Raw genomic sequence first — 25,725 nt, 5'->3', positions numbered from 1 at the left:
AAATATATTCCACTTAATCAACAAAACAACACTAAGTGGGATTATAAGGGGGAAACCCACCTAGGGTACCGAGCCACTCTCGGTTCCCGTGCCCATGGGACCGGGTCCATATCCAGACCCGGTTCCCTTACACAAGATATTCTAACAATTAGCAAGGCAAATTATTTGGAAACTAAAAAGGTTGTTTCCTAAACGACATACCACTTTTTATGGTTTCTTATACCTATGTCAACCAGATCAATATCAATAGATTCTTTCTGTTTCTACTATAGGGTAAGATCCACCTGACAAATTCACCAAGAAGGTGAGATATGCTGTCCAAGTTATTAAAACTAACCTTAAGAAATTATGCATGTACACCTACGTTGTCAAGGCACCAAGGCACTGCCTGGTGCCATAGGCAGAAAAAGGCGATGAAATTTTTTTTTTTTCTAGTTATGTTAGTATGCCAAGTTATTTTGATTAACTATTATTAATATTTGAAATGTGGAGAGTACTAATATAACAAGCATAATCAACTTAAACATGTTGTCAAGGCCAAGGGGCTGCCTGGGCCCCAGGTGGCGGCCTAGGCAAAAAAGGCAACCAATTTTTTTTTTTTAGTTATGTTAATATGCCAAGTTATTTTGATTAATTATTATTAATATTTGAAATGTGGAGGGCAGTAATATAACAAGCATAATCAATTTAAACAATCAAAAATTAATTGTTGACTTCATTGAATATGCAAAATCAATAGACGAAGTTTAACATTGCTCATTAAATGTAATCTAAAGAAACAAAAAAACAAACTAAATCTAATCTCTATAACAGACTAAAGACTCTAAAGTCTAAACAGTAATACAGACTGTATTATGAACTAAAACAGAATACATGATATGAATCATAAACAGAATACATATAACAGTCTACTAATGGTTAAATCATATTACAAGAAACAGCTATAACATGTTACAGTATATTACAGACTTACAGTATATATATTATTAGAAATTAGAAATCAGAAACAATCATATATACTATTAGTATATAACAGAAATGACTTCAGAGACAGTCATATAACAGAAAGAGAAACATAACCAATTAACAATTCAAACTGAAATCAGAAACAGAAACATATATAAAACAGATAAACTGTTTACATAATATATTTATATATAAGTTATATAATATCACAATTATAGCAAATTATACTTAAAGAACACGTAATATAACAAAAAAAGGCTAATAGTACATAATAGTATACATATAACTACAAAACAGTAACAATACATATAAGTACATAACCATACTAACAATGAAGGGGTTGCTCATTATGCAGCTCCTTCGTATCTGTATATACTAATTTGTTTGTGGAACCTTTTCAGTTTCCACAATCAGAAATAAATCTTTAACAGTTTTCAAAATTGTGTTCCATAACTAATTAAGAAACTTCAATTGGAAGGGAAGACTTTTCTTTTTCCCATGGACTAGGCATGCTGGTGCCTAGGCCAACCTAGGTGCCAGCCTAGGCAGCAGCACATATCCCCTTGCCTAAGCGGTGGACTTAGGAGATGGGTGTGGACTCACGCTTAGGTGGCACCTAGACAACCCAGATATACAATCAATTCTTTGCAAAAGAATTTCTTACAAAAGCAATATGATTTTTCACGAGTTGAAAAAGTTTACTATTAGATTAAGTCTCCACTACCTTTGCATTAATATTAAATACCAAGAAAGGCAAGAACAGTCGGAATATGATTATTTTAGTTAGATAAAACAGTAGTAACACTATTTTGTAGCAGTTGCATGTTGTGGTGGTAATCATGATAGTCATGGCAGCCGCAGGTGGTCATATTAATTATGCCAGCAAGCAATTGCTAATAGTACAAGCTATTAACATTATAGTAATAGATGATCAGAAAATTAAACTATATCAGTTACCTAGTTTCCTAACAATACATTGTTAAGGTGAAAAGAGCTTAATCCAAATTTCACATCCTAGAAGAAGGAAAGGTGGGGAAAAGATGGAGTTTGCTCTTTTTTCTAAATTTGGGATTTAAATTCCCATGTTTGAGGACCTGGCCTTAATAGGTGCACAGTTCATTCAGAAAATGTAACGTCCAATTGCTTGGGAAAAAAGTTGCTACCTAGATTATTCACGTAGTCAAATAGACAAAATAGCCACCAATATCATTCAATTTGGAAACTTCTCTTTTTAAGATGTGGTTTTTCTCTGGAAACTGTTGGAAACTTTAAAAGTAGAAGATTATAAAAACACAAAAAAAAGGATGAAATAATACATTTTTGTCCCATTTTTCTTGTGAAAAAATAAAAAACAGCAGAAAGGTTTTTTAACATAAAAGAAACAAAAGATAAAAAACACATGTGATCAAAAAAGAACTTCAATGCCTCAGGAAAATACTGAGAATGTCACTGGATAATACCAAAATAATATTGTGATACTTTCATTTTCCACAATATTTTGATTACATCAGGTTATGTTGCCAATATTAATTGCTGGATTCAAAACGACAACAGTATCAAGATACTTTCAAAATATTGGTAAAATCTGTGACTTTGTAGAACACACATCAAATCAGATATTCCCCTAAGGAAAAAGATGTCTTTTATTACACGGTGAATGAAATGCAATTTATTACATCTCCAGGAGATTCTCACAAACAGATAAAAATTGGACTCCCACAATTACAACTCGGTTCATGCCATATCCTCAACAATTTATTGCATCCTTTGATCCAGATATAGGTGGAAAAAAATAAGCCACCACATAAGTGATGACAACAACCTGCCGTTACAACTGTTGTGAAAGGGAATCAAGGATAAACGGTAATTATTGTAAAATTGTACATGGGCAGACTAGGTTGGGCCAAAGAATTTGAAAAATTGAAATGATTACAATGTTGCAAACCTAGACCTCCATAAATTTTGAAACTGTTCATGGGCAGGCATCAGGCAGGGGTAGCTTTAAGTGCCTCCTAGTCCTTACCCTAAGTAGGCCAGGCCTTAGTCAGATTACTAGTACAAAATTTCTAAGTCGCAAACCGATCTCCATCGTGCTTATACCACAGCTGGCAGGAAACTTGGAGGCAACCCTAAGTTATCAAAATTGAAATTCAGAGGCAGATAACTCAAGGCCCTAAGAAGGTTAGTCACCACCAGTCAGTCCACCTTATTTGACTAAAATAAAATTAACATAAGGATCTAAAAGCAGACTATTAAAAAACATGAAAAAATAAATGAGTAAATCATATATATATATATATATATATATATATATATATATATATATATATATATATATATACACATAACCCCCAAGCCATCTTGAGCTCCGTCCAATCACAATCACCTGCCACATTGCATCGGGTGGGTGTGACTGAACACTGTCTAGTGCAATGCATCAGTATGCTATGAGAGGCCAGAGGATTTTCCCATCCAAACCCAGACGGAGAAAAATAAAGAATTATATGGCACATCTAACTTTTACAATGGTTTTTAAACTTTTTATAAGTTATCCTACTCTAAAAGAAAGATAAAAAAACACAGATATAAAAGCATGAGCGTAAACCACCCTACCAACTAGGCAGTCAATGATCTAGACACCCAACTAGGCCTTGGTGACTTTCAGGCCAAGGCCTAGTTGACCACTGACTAGGCCGACTAGTCAGTGGTTTGACAACCAACAATAAGGTCAGGATTCTTTATATTCAATCAAAAATTGTTAGGACACCTCCCTTCCAAACACAGCCCAGGCCGTAACTAAATTATGGGCCAAAATAGTGCAGCCACGAAACTGAAACAGCATATTAAGTGAGAAACCTAACCTGATCAGGTGACTCAGGTGATCCTCTTACCGCCTCATCAGGTGTCGCAGGTGGAGTTTCCTCTAGTTCATTTACTTGCTCTACTTTTTTCCCAGTTTCTTTTAACTTCTCTGCTTCTTTTTCCTTCTTTAAGCGCTCCTCCTCTTCAGCTTTTTCGATCTGTTGCTTGTTCTCTACAAAAGAATAAAAACAAAAAAAGAAACAGAAATCATGGTTTGAGATCATGAAATTTCAAAACCGCAGCTCCAATTAATTGCATTTGTATGTTTTTGCTATTTTGGCATAACCTATCATCAACACAGTGCAACGTTGCTTACTTTCACAATCATTATGTATCCGTTGTTCAAAATGAGACTGCTGTTCCTTCAAAAGACAAAACTAAAGAAAGAAAACAATGGGGGAAGGGGGGAGAGAATAAGAGGACCAAGAGGTTAATAATACTCACCCATACATCAGATCAACAATGATTGTAAAACAACACGAAAAAAAAATCGCATATTTAGTGTTGTATGTATCGTACGATGCGGGGCTGTATCATATGGTGCATACGGGGCTGTATTGTACGATGCATATCATCACTTTTTAGATTTACGACACGATACACCACCTGTATCGCAAACAGCTTGTGTATCGTGGCATTGTTAAATACTATAGACAGTCGATTAGAGTGATTCTGCAATATTAGAAAGTTGGAGAATAGGTCTTTAAATATTTTCTTATGTTTCTTGGACTGAATTTGTAATTATTGTATCGCCAGCCCTAATCTCTTTAACTTTGAGATTAGGGTTACGTAAAGGACATCTTTTTGGCTTCTCTCTCTCTCTGATCGTAACATGGCATCAGAGCCAAGAACGACCTAACGCTGGCAGCCAAGCAGATTTTCCGGGGCACCTCTCTCTGGCGACTTGTTCCCTCTTCTCCGGCATCTTCTTATCTCTTTTCCTCTTATCTTCTATTGTCATCTATCTCAATCAGCAAAGAGGAGATAAGAGGATAGACCTTGCTGCATGGAGGACCTGATCACGCCTGTGTGGAAGGTGTGATCAGATCCTCATGTGGATCGTGTGGAGCAGGAAAATATTTTTCTACTGTTCGTGGATGCAGTTTCAAGCGTGATCAGAATATGCTGGCTGTGGATGATGATTAGAGTATTGTAGCAGTGATCTGCCATATGTGGACATTGGTTAAGAAGTAATCAGATGATCACGTGGAGCAGTATAGCAGAATTGATCTGCCATACGTGAATGGTGGTTAAAATTGCTAGTCCTATGTGCAGTCGTATATGGGATCACTAAGACTGGGCTGCAGCAGTCATCGGCTGAAACAGTAATAAGGTGGTATCTTCTCTTGTTAGACGGTTCAGGTTTGATTCAGGACTAGTGATTGTGATCCTTTTGTGTTGCCCAGCTTATTATATTTGGTTTAATATTTCTGTGGTCCGTAGAGATACCTTTCTCGACTGTTGTTGACTGTTGCATCTTATACATACATATATTGTGCGAAAAATTCTATGTGGGGTTTTGCTATGGCTAATGGTAATATGTTTGAGGGTTCTAATGACTACAAGATGGCTGGAAATTCTTTCTCATATGGAACCACGATCAAACTTAATGGTTCAAACTATGAAATCTGGTCTAGGGTGTTTATGATGTCTGTGGCTGGTCATAGGAAGAAATATATTCTTGAAGAAGATGAACCTCCTGAGAAAAAGAGGAAATATGCTCTGTGGGATGAAGATAATAACATTGTAATGTCATGGATTATGAACAGTGTAGAGTCCCGTATAGCTCCAACAATTGCATACTACACCAGGGCTAAAGATATAGAGTCTTTCTTGAAGAAGACATATTTTCATGCTACTAATGTTATTAAGATTCTACAACTGGAAGAGGAGCTTTGTAACATACGGCAAGGAGATCAAGACCTGTCACAATATTTTGCTACATTAATTGCTGCATATGAATGGTTAAAAGCTCTTTGTCTGTCTTGCAAACATTGCTATGCATCACACCTTAAAACTAGTATGGTAGCAAAGTTTCTATCTGGGTTATCTTCAAAGTACTCTGTGGCAAAGTCTCAAATCCTCACAGGCAATGATCTTCCAGATTAGCAGACACATATAATAGATTGAGTCGTCTTGCAGTCACTCTTTCTCAGCCTACGCATGATACGCCAGAATCTGCACTTGTGATATCAGGAGGACGTGGCCATAGTCCTTATGTTGGAGCTAGAGGACATGGTAAAATCGTGGTGCAGGACGTGGCCATAGTCCTTATGTTGGAGCTAGAGGACGTGGTAAAGCCGCGGTGCAGGACGTGGCAGGTTTCAATGTACATTTTATGGCAAATTGGGCCATTTGTTAGGATAAGCATCCTCATCTTCATTCTATTAGTCTATCCGAGGGTGGTGGAGGTAGAATCACTGCAGCCAAAGGGTCTTCTTCATCCCAAGCAGCTTTCTCGAAGGCGACTATATCTATGGTTGGGTCTTCTATTGATTCTCTTACACCCACGTCATATTCACTTAAGTAAAAATGAATATGATCTTGTTCTTGTTTAGAGATCTGCCACCACATTAGCAGTAAACTCAACCTTCTCCATTGGTGCCCCTACCGATGACCTAGGTATGATGTAGATGATAGATTCAGGAGCATCCAAGCCCTGTTGTAATCAGCCGCAGATGTTTTCTTCCTTCATCAGATTCTCTACTCGACAAGATGTCCGACTAGCTGATGGCAAGTTGTCCCCTGTTTTGGGCAGCAATGATATTTACCTCTCACACTCAAGCACCATTACACATGTGCTATATGTTCATTGATTCCCTGTTAATTTGTTATATGTTAAGCAACTGGCTAGTGATTTACAATGTAGAGTCATTTTTTACCCTAGTTCATGTTCTTTTCAAGACTTACTAACTGGAAAGATGATTGATGGCAGCCCTGAATGTGAGGGACTCTATTTAGAACGCATTCCCATTTAAATTTTATATCCAGATCGTTCATTATTTCATATATCTCCCAAAGTATTTGGATGCACCTGTTTTGCACACGCCCTAGGCCCTAACAAAAACAAGTTTGCTGCCCAAGCCATCAAATGTGTATTTATTAGACATTCTACCAATCAAAAAGGCTATAAGTGCTTTGACCCCCAGACAAAGAAAGAGATTATCAATGCGGATGTTACATTCTTTGAGTCCTAGTCCCTCTACGTCTGAGATGTCAGTTTCTATTCCTCTTCTTATTCCTCCTGTGTCACTTGAGTCAATTCCCCCTTCTCCACCTATGTCACATGATTGTTTCCTTGATCCTCCCTTAGTCTACACTCGTCGTCACGAACATTTTTCCTCCCCAAACCACCCACCAGCACCTTCTCAAGAGGTAAGCTCCACTGATAAGACTGACTCAGGTTTAAATGATGACTACTCCACAGATGATCTACCTATTGCTATTCGCAAGGGCAAGCAACAATGCACACTACATCTAATTTTTAATTCTCTCTACCAGTGTTGTACGTATCGTACGATACGGGGCCGTATCATTTACAAAATACGATACGATACACCCCCTGTATCGTAAATGGGGGTGTATCGTACCTGTATCGTACGATACGTGCGATACGAGCCCCCGTATCGTACGATACGGGCTGATCTCTAAAAAGGGGGATTGAAACCATTTTTTCGAGTTTTTTTTTATAAAAACTCACCCCTTCTTCATTTCTAATCTATAGATTGTACCGCCTTAGAGGGAAATCATCGATTTCCATTGTGAAATCATCTATTAAACCATGGATTTGTGCATGGGTGGCTGATTCCCATTGGAAGGAAAGGGGTTTTTCTAAACCATGAAGATGAAGATGAAAAAGAATAATATTGTTATGAATTTTGATGTCTATGAAGAATGAATGATGAACCGTCCGCGTGAACGCGTAAGTTTATAGCATTTAGCAAAATAATAAGTCTATCATTATCTAAAAGACCAAAACATGTTTTCTATGAAGAATTTATTATTTTTAATTTTTTCTGATTTTTTTTATGAATTTTCCGATTTTTTTTAATTTTTTCTGATTTATTATTATTATTTTTTAAAAATTTACGATACAGTTACGATACGTTACGATACGGCGTATCTTAAAGCCCGACCGATACGGCTTACGATACACGTTTTACAACATTGCTCTCTACTATCTGAGTACAAATTTGGTGCAGTTTGATCGGGCTATGTCTAGTCACATTATCTCGTCTTCTCACCATCAAGTCTTATTAGATTCACGGTGGAGGCCAGCCATGCAGGAGGAAATGGATGCTCTTATTTATAGGGAGACTTTATAGGGAGACGTGGGACTTGGTGGATCCACCAATGCATTGTGATGTGGTTGGCTCCAAATGGGTATTTACCATCAAGTATCATTCTGATGATTCAGTTGAACGGTTTAAAGCTTGCTTTGTCGCTAAATGATATACACAAACGTATGGGGTTGACTTCTTTGAGACATTTTCGTCTGTGGCTCGGTTGGGTACTATTCGACTGATTATATCTCTTGTTGTCCAGCAAGATTGGCCTCTATTTCAACTGGATGTGAAAAATGTCTTTTTCTATGGAGATCTCTCTGAAACCGTCTATATGTAGCAACCGCCTGGTTTTGAGCAACAATGACAAGTGTTCCAAGGTATGCAAACTAAAGAAGGCTATCCATGGACTGAAACAAAGTCATCGTGCATGGTTCCATAAGCTAACTGAGGTTGTATCTAAGTGTGGATTTCGAAGATCCCAGCTTGATCACTTGTTGCTCATCAAACGAGACACATCTGATATCGTGATATTGATTGTATATGTTGATGATCACCGGGAAAAGTAATCAAGAGATAGCTCAGACAAAGGAGTTCCTAAAGAAGCACTTTGTCACAAAGAACATTGGTCAACTTCGTTATTTTCTTGGTATTGAGGTGGCACGTAGTAGTAAAGGAGTTGTAGTGTCTCAAAAAAAAATATGTTCTTGATCTTATGCAAGAAACAGGTTTATTGGGGGCTAAACCTGCCACACTTCCTATGAATCCTCGAGTTCATATCCATGATGATGAATCAGAGCAGTTTGACTCTAGATCTTACAGATCTCTGATAGGAAAATTTTTATATTTGACTGTTACATGACTTGACATTAGCTTTATTGTAAATAAGCTAAGTCAATTCATAGAAAAACCCCGAAAGCTTCATTGGGAGGCTGCACTAATGGTAGTAAGATAGTTGAAATCAGTCCCGAGAAAGGGGTTATGATTCAAACATGGAGAAGGTGTTCACATAGAAGTTTATAGTGATGGTAAAGTTTGTAGATGACAGGAAGTCTACTACAGGTTTTTTGTGTATTAGTGGGAGGTAATCTTATTTCTTGGAGGAGCAAGAAGCAGAATGTGGTGGCTCGATCTAGTACTGAGTCTGAATATAGGGCTATGACTCAAACTATGGTTGAAATGTCATGAGTCAGATCAGAGCTTCTAGATTTGGGTGTTTCAGTGAATCTCCCAACCAATGTTATAAAAGGCGTAGCGTATCGCGTATCGGTCGGGCTGACCTATACGCTGTATCGTAACGTATCGTAAACGTAGCGTAGCGTATCGTAAAATTAATTTTTTAATTTTAAAAAATATTTAAAAATCAGAAAAAATAGAGAAAATTTATTAAAAATCTGAAAAAATAAACAAAAAATAAGAAATCAAGAAAAATATATTCAAATATAAAAAAGATCATCATACATAAGGAACATTCATGTGTGTCAACAACGCATACAAAAATTAGAAATTAGATATTCAAAATAACATAATAAGCATCCATCACAATTTTAAACTTGAAAATTTTATAGAATCTTAAGACTTAGAGTCTTAGGACTTTGAGTTTTAGGACTTATATTACATCACAATTTTATAAGTTCAAAACATATAGTTATCAACTTATCATCTTTCATGATTTAACGATAATATTTTCCAAATCGATGAATCCTTGGTTATTTTTTATGAAAATGTGCAAAATCTCTCCCTCCTACGTCTCTTGGAGTCTTTAAATACAAGAAGAGAGAGAGGGAGGAGTGTTTAAACTTTAAAAAATAAAAAATTTTGTGTTTTAACCCGTATCGTACGATATGGGGGTGTATCGCCCGTATCGTACGATACGGCCCCCGTATCGTGCGATACGTGTACGATACAGACGCGTATCGTCTTTAAACATCGTATCGTATAGGTTTTCTTGACCTATACGATACGTATCGTACGATACGCGTCCGTATCGTACGATACGGATAACATTGCTCCCAACGAAGATGTATTGTGACAACAAGGCAACAAACCTATATTGCAAACAATCTTGTCTTCCATGAGATGACGAAACAGATTGAAATGGATTGCCACTATGTTCGGAACTTAGTACAAAAAGGAGTTATTAGCACTATTTATGTCTCCTCAAAAGATCAGGCAGCTGATATTTTTACCAAGGCTCTTTCCATAAGCGATTTCCTGAAAGGTTGTAATAAGCCGAGCATGATTGATATCTAAGCTCCAACTGGAAGGGAAGTGTTAAATACTCTACAGTCTACACAGTCGATTAGAGTGTTTCTGCAATATTAGAAAGTTGGAGAGTAGGTCTTTAAATATTTTCTTATGTTTCTTGGACTGATTAGTGTATCGCCAGCCCTAATCTCTTTGAGATTAGGGTTACGTAAAGGGCATCTTTTTGGCTTCTCTCTCTCTCTGGTCGTAACAGGTATCATATGTACAGTGTGATACACGACGTATATTGTACGATACAATCTTAGTTGTCAAGGCAGCTAGCCGCTGCCTAAGCACCATGTGCCAAAAGTCATTGCATTTTTGCTTCGTTATTTTTAATTTTAAAATGTTAGTTTTATGTTTTATATGTTATAGCATGTTAGCAAGTTAGGATTAATCAAAATCAATTTATAAAACAGCAAAATAAAATGTTTAATGCATTGGCAAATAGTGGAATACCAGGATATAGTTGGTTCTGATCAAATGCATTGACAAACAGCTTTAGGTTTTTCAAGTTGTATTTGACAAATAGTGAAATGTCAGGCTATAGTTGGTTCTGGTCAAATGCAAGGCCTTAAACAGTTTTTTGTGTATGGAGATTAGTTCAACATATAAAGAAATAGAAGAAGAAATCAGTTACCAAAATTTATGAAAGAAAAGATAGAAGAAGAAATCAGTTACCAATAATGATAGGATTGCATTCAATGTATGGAGAGTTAGAAGAGGAAACCAGTTACCATAAAAGCTTTTAATGATGTAACAAGTTACATATATACACAAACAAATATGGAACTTGTGAAGTATGTTAGACGGGTCTCGGGACCGGGCCCGAATCCATACCCGATCCATCTTGTAGCCTTTGTTGGGCATTACTTAAGTCGTGTAACCCTAATCCTTATGGTTAATGAAATCTTAAGAGAGAGAGAGTCTGGCGGCTAGTGGGCAACCAGCTCCTCCTCATCTGTGGTTTTTTTCCTCTTGTTGAGGGTTTTTCCACGTTACATCGTGTTCCTCGTATTCTCTTTCTCTATGCTCGTGTTTCTTCATGGTATCAGAGCCCACGAGATTGGGACTTTTTTGGTGATCGTGGAGTTTTCTTCACCCGCCGCCGCTGCTGTCACCGTCGTCGTTTCCACCGCCGCCGCAGTGTCCGACGCCGTTACCTTTCTGCTGCATCGTCCGACGACGCTGCTGACACCGCCACCGGCGTCACCGCCCTTACGACCGCGCCGTCGACCTGCTCCCTGACGTCGCGCCCTGCTCCCTGCCATCATCCTTTGCGTCGTCGCCTTCTGGGTCGGCCCTACTCCAGTGGTGCCCTCCATTGCTGCCACCGTTCGCTGTCGCCCCCCTTCCTCCCTGCCGTCGCCCTCTGCGCCGTCCATATCGGCGCCCGACCTGCTCCCTGCTCCGCCTGACCAACAACGTCTTCCGTCGCCCGACCTGCTTCCTGGTGTTGCCTTTCCGTCTAGCGCTGCCTCTACTCCCTGCATCATTGTTCTCCTGCGGGTCTGCTGCAAAGTTCCAGCACCTCTGCTCACACCAGTTGCTGCGTGCTCCCCATTGCCGCGGCTGCCCTTTGTCACTGCAGGAGAAATTTGGGTGTTCGATCGACGTGATGGCGGATTCCCCTATGGGAGAGTGGATCATCGACAGTGGCGCTACTCACCACATGACCGGCGATCCTAAAGTCTTTCATGGGTATAAGCTTTCGTCAGGAAAGGAACGTGTTTCTCTTGCTAATGGTTCCTCTATCTCTGTGGCTGGGAAAGGGAATCTCCCACTTTTGAACAAGTTCTTTGTCCACAATGCTCTACATGTTCCCCATCTTCCCTTGAACCTCTTGTCGGTTAGCAAGATTACAAAAGAGTTGAATTGCGAACTAATTTTTTCTGCTGATCGTTGTGTTATGCAGGACTTGGTGACAGGGAAGAGGATTGGGATTGGTCTGACTTATGACGGGCTATATCGCTTACCCATGCGTACTGCTCAGGCTCTCATGACGGCAGTCAGTCAAGCAACGAAGAACAGAGAGGAGTCCCTTCAATTGCTTCTACGGTGGCATGAGCGCCTTGGACACCTGCCTTTTGGAATTCTTAGACAGTTGTTTCCTGATTTATGTTCCAGGTTAGATATGACTATGGTGTCCTGTGATGTCTGTCACCTGGCCAAACATGTTAGGGCTTCATATCCTTTGTCTAGCCATCGGTCTAATGGGGTATTTGCCATGATTCATTCTGATGTGTGGGGGCCTTCAGGGATTCCTTCTTATCATGGTTTTCAGTATTTTATCACCTTTATAGATGATTGTTCTCGTCACACTATTGTCTACTTGTTGAAAGACCATAGTGAAGTTCCTATTGCCATAGAGACTTTCATTGCTTATGTGGAAACTCAATATAGAGCATCTGTTAAGACCTTTCGATCTGACAATGCTCGTGAGTATATGTGTCAGTCTGTTGATAACTTCTTTCGACAAAAAGGAATTGTTCATGAGACTTCTTGTAGTTATACTCCTCCTCAAAATGGAGTTGTTGAACGAAAGAATCGTCAGTTATTGAATATGACTCGAGCTCTTCTTTTTCAACGTCATGTTCCTAAAAGGTATTGGGGGGATGCTGTGTTGACCAGTGCGTATTTTATAAACCGTTTGCCTAGTCGTGTGTTGAATGGGCAGACGCCTCACTCTATGTTACCGGGGAGTCTTTGCTTTATTCATAATCATAGTCCTCACATTAAAAAGCTTGATCCAAGGTCTATTAAGGGCGTATTTCTAGGTTATTCTCCCACTCAAAAAGGGTATAAGTGTCGGGAACCCTTCCACTGGTCGTGCCTATGTTACCAAAGATGTGACTTTCCTTGAACATACTTCCTATTTTGGTGAGAATCCTCTTCAGGGGGAGAATTCTATGTCAAAGGAAGAATATTCTTCGAGTCAAGAAATTCTGTTTACAGTTTTTTTAGACTACAGGCGTGAATCCATTGGTCCTTCTATTGAGGTGCTTGAACAAGAGAAAAATGGAGAGTGTTCTACTGGGGCAGGAGAGGAATGCAATCGTCTGTTTGGGCAAGTTTATTTTAGGCGAAGAGTCTGTACTGAGGAGATGATAGGTGGTGAGAATTCTGCTCCCAATCCAGTTAGTCCTTCCCTGGATGACCCAAGTCGTGCTCAGAAGCAACCTGTTGAAGAAGAGATTCAGACTGTTATTGCAAGTGAAGAGCTTCCCATCGCCCTGCGAAAGGGTGTCAGGTCATGTACTCAACATCCTATTGGTAATTTTGTTTCATATTCTAGACTGAGCAAGAACTACAAATGTTTTGTATCTTCTCTTTCTTTGGCTATGATTCCCAGGAATGTTGCTGAGGCTCGAAGTGATCCCAAGTGGACTTATGCAATGCAAGAAGAGATGGAAGCCCTGAGAAGAAACATGACATGGGAAGTTATAAAGATTCCTAAGGCGGCTCACTTGGTTGGATATAAGTGGGTCTACACCATCAAGTACAAACCAGATGGAAGTGTTGAAAGATACAAAGCTCGTCTTGTGGCCCAGGGGTTTAGTCAGAAATATGGGATTGATTATTTGGAGACCTTTGCTCCTGTTGCGAAGATGAAGACTGTCAGAGTCATTATCTCCTTAGTTGTGATGAAGGAGTGGAAGATGTACCAACTTGATGTCAAGAATGCATTTCTCAATGGAGACCTTGAAGAGGAAGTATATATGTGTATGCCTCCAGGATATGAGGAACCTGGAAAATGTTGCAAGTTAAGGAAAGCTTTATATGGGCTCAAGCAATCTCCTCGAGCATGGTTTGAACGACTTAGACTTGTCATGAGACAATGTGGATACCATCAAGGGAATGGAGATCATACACTCTTTGTGAAGAGAAATAAACAAAAGGTTACTATTTTGTTGGTATATGTTGATGATATGATTGTCACAGGTGATGATGAAGATGAAATAATTAAGTTAAAGAAACTGTTGGCGATCGAGTTTAATCTCAAGGACCTTGGTAAGTTGAAATATTTTCTTGGCATTGAAATTGCTAGGTCTGGGACTAGCCTCGTGCTAAATCAACGGAAGTACACCCTAGATTTGTTAAAAGAGACTGGGAAATTAGGGTGTAGAACAGCTTCTACTCCTCTATATGCTGGCCATAAGTTAAGTCTTAGAGATGGGGAGCCTATCTGTGAAGAGGCCAAAAGAAGATATCAATGTCTTGTAGGGAAGTTGATTTATCTTACTCTCACTAGACCTGATTTACCTTTGTTGTGAATGTGATGAGTCAGTTCATGCATGCTCCCACGAATGCCCACTTGAAGGCTGTTGACAGTATCTTGTGCTACTTGAAGAGAAATCCTGGCAAAGGTCTTTTGTATGTCAAGCAAGACACTCTTGGGATTGAAGGTTATTCAGATGCAGACTAGGCAGGCTGTATTGACACTAAGAGGTCCACCTCTGGTTATTGTATCTATTTGGGAGGGAATCTCATAGTGTGGAGAAGTAAAAGGCAAGATGTGTGTTCTCGTTCCAGTGCTGAAGCAGAATACAGAGCAGTGGCTATGGGAGTTTCAGAGCTTTTGTGGCTAAAAGTATTGTTGACGGATATTGGTATAAAGGTTGAAGAACCAATGAAGATGTATTGCGATAACAAGTCTGCAATCAACTTGGCCAACAACCCTGTGCTTCATGACAGAACAAAGCATGTTGAGATTGACCGACATTTAATTCGAGAGAGAATTGATGCTAAAGAACTTGTACTTCCTTACATGAGATCTGAAGACCAAACAGCTGATGTTCTGACGAAAGCTCTATCTTCAACTTCATTCGAGAGAAATGTATCCAAGTTGGGCATGTTTGATATGTATGCCCAACTTGAGCGGGAGTGTTGAAGTATGTTAGACGGGTCTCGGGACTGGGTCTGAATCCATACCCGATCCATCTTGTAGCCCTTGTTGGGCATTACTTAAGTCGTGTAACCCTAATCCTTATGGTTAATGAAATCTTAAGAGAGAGAGAGTCTGGCGGCTAGTGGGCAACCAGCTCCTCCTCATCTGTGGTTTTTTTCCTCTTGTTGAGGGTTTTTCCACGTTACATCGTGTTCCTCGTATTCTCTTTCTTTGTGCTCATGTTTCTTCAGAACTCATAGACAAATAAATACTGGTAGAACACACAGAAAAACACTTTGAATACTTTGAAACACATTATACACACAGTAAACACTTTGAAAACACACAGCAAACATGTTGAACAGAAAACACAAAAAAAAACTCTTTGAAGGTGAAAAGTCACCTTCCATGGACTACGTGTGCTAGTGTCTAGTCCAGCCCAGGACCGCCTAGGCGCCAACACCAAATCCCCCCCTAAGTCACCTAGTCCATGACTAAGCGTCGCCTAGGCAACATCTTAACAACTAAGGATACAATACATGTCTATTTTGGAAAATGTGGGGTTAAGCCCCCCTTTTCAAACTAATTTTTAAAACTTGCCTCCTTCATTTCTAAACATATCTAACAGTTGAAGGAGGGGAAGGTTCTAACAATTTTGAAAAGGAATAATCGGTTTCACCATCAAATCATCGATTTGAGAGCAGATTTATGCATGGATTACTGATTCTTGATTAGATAAAGAGGGTTTATATCTTTTACAAAAGATGAAAATGAGAATGGAGATGATAAAGATTATGAATGAAGTTATTTTCATTTGTTATCTGCACTAAAATTGAACAATTTTGTCTTGGGATGTGACGTATAATGTATGTAAAACTTGTTTTTTGATGATTATGGATCTTGTGACTTACTTGTGAGTTATTATGTAGATCTTATAAATTATGTTTCTTGATGTCTTAGATCATGTTGTGTCACTATATGATATTATGAGTTATTAATGTTTGTGAAGTAATTTTGTATCTACAATAAGCCTATCATTATGTATAACATTTTTTTTCATTAAAAAAACCATATTTTTTTACTTATCTGTTTTGTTCTTTATTTCTGACTTTTTCTTATTTTCTGAATTAAAAAAACCACTGTTGTACGCATTAGGGCCGTATCGTATGATATATACCGTCGCTTTTAAAATTTACAATATGATACATCACCTGTATTGCAAACAGGTGGTGTAACGTATGTGTATCGCATGTATCATGCAATACACAACTTGTATCGTACGATATAGGGCGATACACCTCATATCGCACGATACATGTCTATTTTGAGAAGTATGTGGTTAAAACCATCCTTTTTCAAACTAATTTTTAAAACTTGTCACCCTCTTCATTTCTGAACATATTTAATAGTTGAAGGAGAGGGAGATTGTGGCAATCTTCAGAAGGAATAATCAATTTCACCATGAAATCATCAATTTGAAAGCAGATTTATGCATGGATACATAAAGAGGGGTTTATATCTTCTACAAAAGATGAAAATGAGAATGAGATGATAAAGATTATGAATGAACCTGTTTTCATTTGTTATTTGCATTCACATTGAACAATTTTGTCTTGTGATGTGATGTATAGTGTACGTAAAACTTGGTTTTTGATACGTTATGTATCTTATAACTTACTTGTGAGTTATTATGTAGGTCATCATATAAATTATGTTTCTTGATGTCTTAGATCATGTTGTGTTACTATATGATATTATGACCACTTATTAGTGTTTGTGAAGTAACTTCATACCTATAATAAGCCTGCCATTATGTATAACATGTTTTTTTATTTAAAAAACATAAATTTTATTTTTCTTCATTTATCTGATTTTTCTTTAATTTTTTTTATTTTTTAATTAAAAAATAAATTTACGATACGTTATGATACTTTACGATAAAGCGTATTCTAGTAGCCGGACCGATACGGCTTACGATACGCTTTTTACAATATTGAAAAATACAATTTTACGATACATATACGATACGTTACGATACTTTACGATACAAAGTATCTATTGGACTGATATGGCTTACAATATGCTTTTTACAACATTTTATATAAGTAACAGTAGGTTAGATATATTAGCATTAGTTTGAGAACATCCAGGATATCAATGAAGCTAAATTGCAAATAAGAGAAACTTATTAAGACACGTTCCATGAAAAACTTATTAAGACACGTAAGACACGTTCCATGAATGGCATGCAAGCATATACCTTCTCAAAGCAAGACACAACCTATGCAGTAGTTGAGACTAAAGCTATTTGTGCAAATTAGTCTAAAACTTGAGCAGAATCTAGAATGCATAATAGCATCCAAAGCTGAAGTTCAAGGGCTTCTCTCTCTCTCTCTCTCTCTTATATATAAGAATTTGCCATCATTGAGTGACAGTAGAATAAAGAGTAAGCTGGGTAAAACGATAAGACCTTGCCAAGTTACCTTTGAGCTTGTCAACTACATCTTTGAGCAGTTTCTCCTCTTTTTTCAGCTTTGATAGCTCTGCCTCTTCTTTCTCAATTGCTTGTTTGGCATGCTCAATTTCCTGCCTACGTATAGCAGAACCCTCCTGAAATGTAGAAATCTTCTTCTTTAATTTTTCTCTAGCTGCTTTGCCAGCCTCCCAACATGTATTTGGACATTTGATCTTCCCATCATATTCATCACTTCCATCACAACAATCTGCTCAATGAGTACAAAAAAAGAAACTGAAAATATCAAACAAGAACTTCATAGTTCATTATGGCTCCGGGCACATCTAAGTCATGTAATGAGGATGTAATCTATCAGCTAAAGTAGATGTTTGACTATTCACTCATCAGACGGTCAGGTTCAAATAAGCTAACTTCTAAAGAAAAATCAACTTCAGATGGCATCAAGATTACTACAAACAGAACGACAATCAACTGTTCAAGAAACACAAGCAAACTTCGGCCCAATTCAAGAAGCAATCTTGTGGCAATACCATCGTTAACACACAACATGCTCCCCCATAAAACAAACAATCAATCACTAAGAATTTGCTTGAACAACAAGAAGCAAATTCAGAAGCATTTGATGGTACAGAATCAAACCCTCAATCAAATAGCAGAAAAAGAAACATCATTTTAGTTTAGTGGAAAGAAACCCTTACCACAAATGCCATCATTCACACGAGAAGAAAATAATGTGAGGGGCGTGTGGCCGGAGTTTCTGCAGAAGAATCTTCCCTCAGGACATGCAGGCGTTCCTACACAATAGAAACAAATAATGCGTGAATCTGCTTTTTCCGCATCATCAATGGACAGACCCTGCTTCATTCCCGAGCTCAAAAATGGTTGTGGGGGGGGGGGGGGGGGGGGACCCTCACCGTACTGATAAAACCAAGAGTTACCAGACGCAAAAGAAAGCATCAAACTTCGATCGCAAGCTCATGAGAAAAGAAAGCTTCCTCGAATTCGGTAAGACAACGCAAAAAAGAAGTTAGAGAGAGAAAGAGATTGCTCACCAGGTTCGTCCGTTCCGTCCGCGCAATCGCAGAATCCATCGTTCAATCTAGCCCTAACGAAACTCTTCGATCCGTCCTTGCACTTAATCGCTTCTGATTTGAAGTATTTCTCATCTGATGATCACACAATAAGAGCATTCAGAAAGAAAGATTACAAATCTGAAGAATCAGAAAAAGGAACGTGGTTGAATGTCCGAGAAGCAAGTAGGAAAATGAGAGTTCGCGAATCGCCTTACCTAGGGGAGACAGTCCTAGGAGTTGCACGGCGGAATCCGCCTCGACTCCATTGTAAGTAACGGCGAGCCATATGAATCCAAGTAGAAAGATCCAATAAGTCATTTCTTCAAATTTTCCAACGAATTTTGCGCTCAATCGACTTCTCTTTCACTTCCCCCTCGGGAGGAGAGGAAAGGACAGCACCACCGCCGACTCTGCCTTCGGTCCCCGTCCGCCGCTTGGGTTCCAATTCACAAGAGTATTCACAGAGTTGTCTATTCACCGTCCAACCCGACAGGAGGACTGGAGTCGGACATCATTTATTTATTTGTTTGTTTCAACGAATGTTTTTAAAATTAGGAAATTGAGTCGGAATCCGTCCAGTTGCGGGTTTCTAAATCGGCCGATTCAGTTAAATCAATTATGAATCGGAAAAAGTATTATTTCTAGACAGATGAGATTATTAGAACACACAGTAAGCAAAACTAAGCAAACCGACTGCTAACTATGAGCTTGGCAATGATATTAGAAAACAAAATATGTGGAGCATAGAAGAAACCTAATCTAACTACTCTAACACTCACCAAAAATCTAAAGAACAGCCTAATTTACTCAACTAAATAACGGAAAGCTAGGGTAATACTCATATGAAATAGTGCCTAAACCATAAGAAAAACTGTTCTGACAGCTATGAAATAGTAAGCCCTATAAATATTCTACTCTAGTTCTTAGAAGAGCAGAAGTCTTACAAACCTACTAAAACCAATTCTTGAACAGAAGTATCTTGCAAATGAAAGTGCTATCTTGCATTGGATCTCTTTTTGTGTTTTCATTTAATGGATTGAGTTGGACTTTGTTATTTTTAGTTTTGGATCTACATCTAAGGATCCAATAAGTGTGTTTTGGGTTCATGATCAGTCATTTGTTGAATCAAAATCCTAATTGTTTCCTTGCATTTTCTTTCTCTATTTTTTATTGTTATTTATGTTCCATTTTTTTTCATTTTCTCCAACTTGGTCAGGCTTTGATCCAATTGAAGCAAAATTTCTAATCTCTTCATCAAATTGGTATTAGAGCCTACGGTTCTTCGTCCTTTTTCAACCATTAGAAAGGCCTGAGGATGATATGATTATTGAGTATGTTGACAAGTATGCAAGAAGATATGAAGCGTATGAATCAAGATTCAGCTAATTGCACAAAGGGGATGGACTTGATCAAAGCAAGGTTGCAGCATATAAAAAAATCATCGGTCAACAAAATCGAGATATAAGAAACAAGCTACGATAGAAGCACTGTGGGATTAAGTGAAGAACTCCATATACAAAGTATGAAAAGGTGTCTACAACTTCCCCCGAGGGCCTACCCCCCAACCTAGAGTAGCCTGGGGAAGTAAAATCAATCCTTGTTCACACATAGGCTTCTCTGGTACGAAATGAGCCACTTCAAATAGGTTCACTACTCCAGCCTAGAATACGATTAATCCGGCAACGTGAGCTCCGAGTAATTTACCAGATAGATTGATAAGTCGGGCATTCCCCGCCCACCAAGCAAAACCGGTGGTTTTTTGGTCACCACCAACTAAAGCTAAAGTTCCATTAAAGAGCGTTTCCATGAGGCAGAACCTCCTTAGGGAATATAAGGTTTTCATGAGGCTGATCCTGAGCCACCATCCAAGCACGAATACCTTCATTTAAAAGAAATATTTTTGGTGTAGAAAGTCTCAAATTTAGGATCTTTTGCTGCATGGATTTTTTGGGAAATGAAGTCCTAGGCTCGTAGGTTCAAAGCCAAACCGACTACCCTAAGAGCACTCATCTATAAACTGGTGACTTGTACAAATAACATAAAGAAATGTAACCGATGTTTATTGGAAAAAGCAACCCCATAGATTTGTGACCAAAACCGGTTAGCAACGACCATAGAATAGGTCTCTTCAGCTTGAGTTGGGTTAAAGGCATGGAATGTATTCGCACCATCACCATCCTTGAATAAAGTATTTTCTATGGTAGCACCATGAATAGCGCATAGCAAAGCAGCACCCAATACTCCGGCAAGTCCTATCATATGAAATGGGTTCAATGTCCAATTATGAAACCCTTGGAAGAAAATGATGAATTGAAATATAGCTGTTACGCCAAAACTGGGCGCAAAGAACCAGCCAGACTGACCTAGTGGATAAATTAGGAATATGGAAACAAAAACAACAATAGGACCAGAGATTGCAATCACATTATAAGGTCTCAATTGAATCGATCGAGCAAATTCAAATTGATGTAACATGATGCCTATTAGTCCGAAAGTGCCATGGAGAGTGACAAAAGTCCACAAACCACCTAATTGGCACCAACGAGTAAAATTTTGTTGTGCTTTCGAGCCCCATAGTAGCAATAAAAAATGCACTAAACTATTAGCAGGGGTAGAAACTGAAGTGGTTAGGAAATTGCAACCTTCCAAATATGAATTATCCAATCCATGGTTATACCATAAAGGTACAAAGGTTGTACCTGTGAACCACCCTCCTAAAGTGAAATAGGAGCAAGGAAGAGCAATAGACAGGACCAACCCACAAAAACGAACTGGTCTCTTCGTAGCCAGTCATCCATAATATAAAATAAATCATTTTCTTCTTTGGTAAATCTACCAAGGGCTATAGTCATAGTGATCCTCCTATTTAACTACTTCAACCATTTTCAAACACCTCATATCATTATCTGAGTATATGAAGGTTTTATCGTCTATAGATGATTCCCCATCCACTACCCTTTTCCAAATTTTTAGTTTCGAAGATACAATACGGATCCTTCCTTTCTATTGTACCAAACCGACCTAGGCATCCTAGCTCACCTCAATTATTCTTTTCTATTCCTACGAACCATCTGATACCGGAATTGTCTTATGCCTTATCAATCAGATTCAATTTATGAAATAACTGACAAGAAGCAACCGGTCCCTTCTTTCCTTACCACTTGCTTTCTAGATCTATCTCCCCCTCCCTTCCATCAATTGATTTGATTGTTGGATCTTAGTGGTGATATTAAGAAAAGATCAACTATTTATGTTATGGATTCTCTCAATTTCTGTGTATATCTATGCAATTAATAGATTCCCCTAATTTATATTTCTCTGTATACTATATACTATATTAATGTAATATGATCTATACTACTAATAGTATGATCTATACTACTGATCTATACTACTATTTCTTTCTATACTACTGTTTATAAATAATCTAGTTATAATCAAATAAAGTAGTTATAGTTATTTATAGTTATATTAATAGTAATAATATTTTTTGTTACTGTTTAATTTTTTTATTTTTTTCTTCCTTGGATGAATCTCAAATTCTAGAGTATTTATTTTCACCCAAAGTATATGTTTTCAGGGGTTGAAGCAAAAAAAAAAAAAAGAAACTTTGTCTCCTCTTTCCTATAGGAAACTAGAAATAAAAATTCCTTTTCATGATTCAGGTTTATTCACCATTGGCGGAACTAAAATATCAGATGCATCAGTAAGGAATGGTGCTGCGTGAGTTCATGATCAGATATCTGTATATAAATTCTATATAGACATAACCTAGTCTTTTTTTTTCTAGAATCAGTCAAAGATATAGAAAAATAGATTGCTCTTGTAACTCATAATGAACGGTTTCAGTGGAGAAGAGAAAATAAATAGTGATTTATTCCTGTGGCATTCTTATGGGGCACCCAGGAGGAGGAAGAAGATTCAATCGACCCACAATATGTTGCATGGTCCAAGGAAATTACAGATCTGCTTGTACAATTTCATTTATATCGAATCTTGCTATCAGTCTTAGTATGAGAATAGCTGATATAGTCATGATTCAACAGGTCAGGTCCACTTACTTTTTTTCTCTATTTCTCATTTTTCCGCTGGATTTGATCCTGATTGGAACAAGAGAGAAGTATGAATACTTTGGTAATTGCTACTTGGGTATCTAGAATATCTATGTCCCAAGACAAAAAAATACGAATAACGAGAATATATCCCTTAGTAATGTAGTAGTCTTCCTAATGCGGGACATCCTATTATCATAATGAATGAACAGGTTTTCAACCCCATAACTCATTATAACTTTGACAGGCAGTTCCCTTTTTTATGCCATCTCTACCGAATGTGGAAAAATGACCATTGCAGCTTCATGCAAAAGCCCTTTATTGGATTTGAATTGATGACTTGTGCCTTACCATGGCGTTACTCTACCGCTAAGTTAAAAGAGCCTGTTTAATTCACAAATTTAGCCCACTAAGAATCTACTGGACATACCTATACAATTTTATCTTGTACAATTATATATTGTATATATTGTATACAATATATACAATTTACATATATAGATGGGGGCTCATTCAGGAACAATGAATAGTTAATTCAATTGAATACATATATAAATACATATTTGAAATGAATAGTAATATAACAGTCTATGTCTATTATATCTTAATGATGTATGAATCATTGAGTGAAAATTAGAATGAATGGGTTTGACTTTTTCTGTCGGGCAAGACATCCCTTATACTCCGTTATTTTGATTATGATTAGATTATAGAATTAATCTTTGTTATATAAGAATATATAATGTAATGAAAGGTTCCTGAATGAACAATAGAGAATTTTTCTTACATTAATATGTATATGGAATCACAAAAGCGACTTCCCCTAGGGGTAATAGGGTACAACGAAAGAAAAGTTGACCATGAATTATCAATACACCAACAACTTATTCTTCCTGGGTCGATGCTTGAGCGGTTAATGGGGATGGACTGTAATTTCGTTGGTGATATGTCTACGCTGGTTAAAATCCAGCTCAGCCCAAGAATTCGCCGATCCTTGAGGATGATATTAACCAATCCATACTCCAAAAATACATGATGATATGAAGGAATAAAGAGTCAACTTGATTCTATTTGTTCCTTCGTGTTCTCATGTTTCTAACAATCTGGATCTATGAATTATTTTCAGCCAATTCGAGAAATAAAATGAAAAGATGAAAAAAAGAGCCCTTTTTCATTGAAAGATGGATTGTCAGTCAATTTGGCAATAACCACAAGTTGCTTTGTTATTTATCCATCCATCTTCTCTTCTATCTATGTAGATATGTATATCAATATATCCGTTACAGGCATCAATTACAATCTATTTTGTTATATGATATATCTATATGGTTATGGTTCAATGAAATAAAATCAAAATACAAAATCAAAATAAACAATAAATAATGTAAGTTGTACACCTCTTTTTCTTGGGATTGTAGTTCAATTGGTCATAGCACTGCCCTGTCAAGGCGGAAGCTACAGATTCGAGCCCCATTAGTCCCACACTGACCTGGGATCCTATGAATCAATTGATTCATTGCTCCGCCTTCTACGAAGTGGAGGAGACAAAGAGCAGTGTCTAATTCCATGTGGAAGGATCCTTATTTCACATTTATCATCGGGCAAGGTAAGCTCAATTACTAACTGAATTGGGGACAATCTCTTTATCTCGCCCAAATTGCATGTTGGATTCTCAATTTATACATCTGAATTAAGGAAAGGAAGGAGGATACAAATACTAATAAAAGATCAATCAAAGATCCTATCTTTCTGTTATGGGGGTGGAGAATAGAAAATGGAACGAATAATCTTTTTTTCATTTTTCTCTGTCTTTCAAGAAGATTAGGTCATCACAAAAACTTAGCTTAGAACTTAATTCGTTTTCCAGTTCATTTCTACTGTTTGTATCTATGACGAATGGAATCCTGGTCAAACCTCATTCATATGATGTCATTCTATAAAGAATGAGGACGGCGGGTTATAGAAAGGAACGAAAAAGTAGAAAAATATGAGAAATTCAAAGGGATTCTTGGGTGGGGGTCAGGAATGCAATCTTTCGATTCAGTATGGATAAAAGATCTTCCTATGTTATACTATTCAATTCTTGACGATGAATTGATTTGATAGATCAGATATTGTTATTCATGATATTAGAATCTGATTCAGTATCATCAGGATTTAATTAATGCCATTGAATTTCAAAATTATGGAGAATGATTGATCATCTCTAAGGGATTAGATCCCAATTTCTTGCGAAGCAAAATAAAATTAAATTATGAGATTATGGAAGTAAATATACTTGCATTTATTGCTACTACGCTGTTCATTCTAGTTTCTACTGCTTTTTTACTTGTCATCTACGTAAAAATAGTCAATCAAAATGATTAATTTGAATGAAACTTGAGTTAGTCCAATTTTATTAGTTTATTTCTTTTAAAAGGATTCAATAAATGAAAGAAAGGGATGACAATTCCAAGTCTTAAATTAAGTGAGCAGATTGGATTGAATCCTCGGTGTATGTATCCAATAGATGAGATAGTATGATGGGGAGAACTATATGAACCTTTCTACTGTACTATCTATTGTATGAAGATATGAAATATGGACTTGATAGAGATCAATTTATAATCAACCTACATACATACATGTGGATGCAAATCCATAAATTCGTTATATTATATATATATATATATATAGTAAAGAAGAAGTAGGTAAAAAAGAATGTCGTATTTATTCACTATTGCTATAGGCCCCAAGATTACCTATTGTTTGTTGAGGTGAGGGAGTCCCAAGGAAAACCATCGGATTAATGGTAATCCCATAATTTCATGGATTTTAGTTATTACATATAATATAATCCTTTTTCTAACCCTCTCATATTCATATAAATATAAAAAGA

General features: G+C 37.5%; 2 protein-coding genes across 4 annotated transcripts in view; both read right to left on the bottom strand.

Moving 5' to 3' along the window:
* The window catches only part of LOC116260437 (glucosidase 2 subunit beta), a 45,109-nt gene extending 25,810 nt beyond the window's left edge, over positions 1-19,299 (bottom strand). For 2 of the 3 annotated variants that reach the window (XR_007574223.1, XM_031638778.2), the window contains exons 1-5: positions 19,011-19,299; positions 18,775-18,888; positions 18,421-18,516; positions 17,730-17,969; positions 3,828-4,000 (exon numbers count right to left, since the gene is read on the bottom strand). Coding sequence is in view for 2 of the 3 variants with exons in the window: in XM_031638778.2 (XP_031494638.1) it covers positions 3,828-4,000; positions 17,730-17,969; positions 18,421-18,516; positions 18,775-18,888; positions 19,011-19,113 (726 nt within the window). In the remaining variant the exon portion in view is untranslated. The remainder of the gene's footprint in view (positions 1-3,827; positions 4,001-17,729; positions 17,970-18,420; positions 18,517-18,774; positions 18,889-19,010) is intronic. The other variant, XM_031638779.2, reaches the window with a different exon arrangement.
* A 1,286-nt stretch (positions 19,300-20,585) lies between these two features.
* Positions 20,586-21,659, bottom strand: LOC126410366 (photosystem II D2 protein-like). Its single transcript, XM_050079486.1, is given in 3 exon segments — positions 20,586-20,687; positions 20,689-21,533; positions 21,536-21,659. Coding segments are annotated over 3 exon segments (1,059 nt in total). The 5' UTR covers positions 21,648-21,659.
* Positions 21,660-25,725: the final 4,066 nt, after the last annotated feature.

The sequence above is a fragment of the Nymphaea colorata genome, chromosome 9, assembly GCF_008831285.2.
Source record: "Nymphaea colorata isolate Beijing-Zhang1983 chromosome 9, ASM883128v2, whole genome shotgun sequence".
NCBI lineage: Eukaryota > Viridiplantae > Streptophyta > Magnoliopsida > Nymphaeales > Nymphaeaceae > Nymphaea > Nymphaea colorata.
The sequence above is the reverse complement of the archived record's forward strand: the minus strand, read 5'-3'. Positions and strand labels throughout refer to the sequence as shown.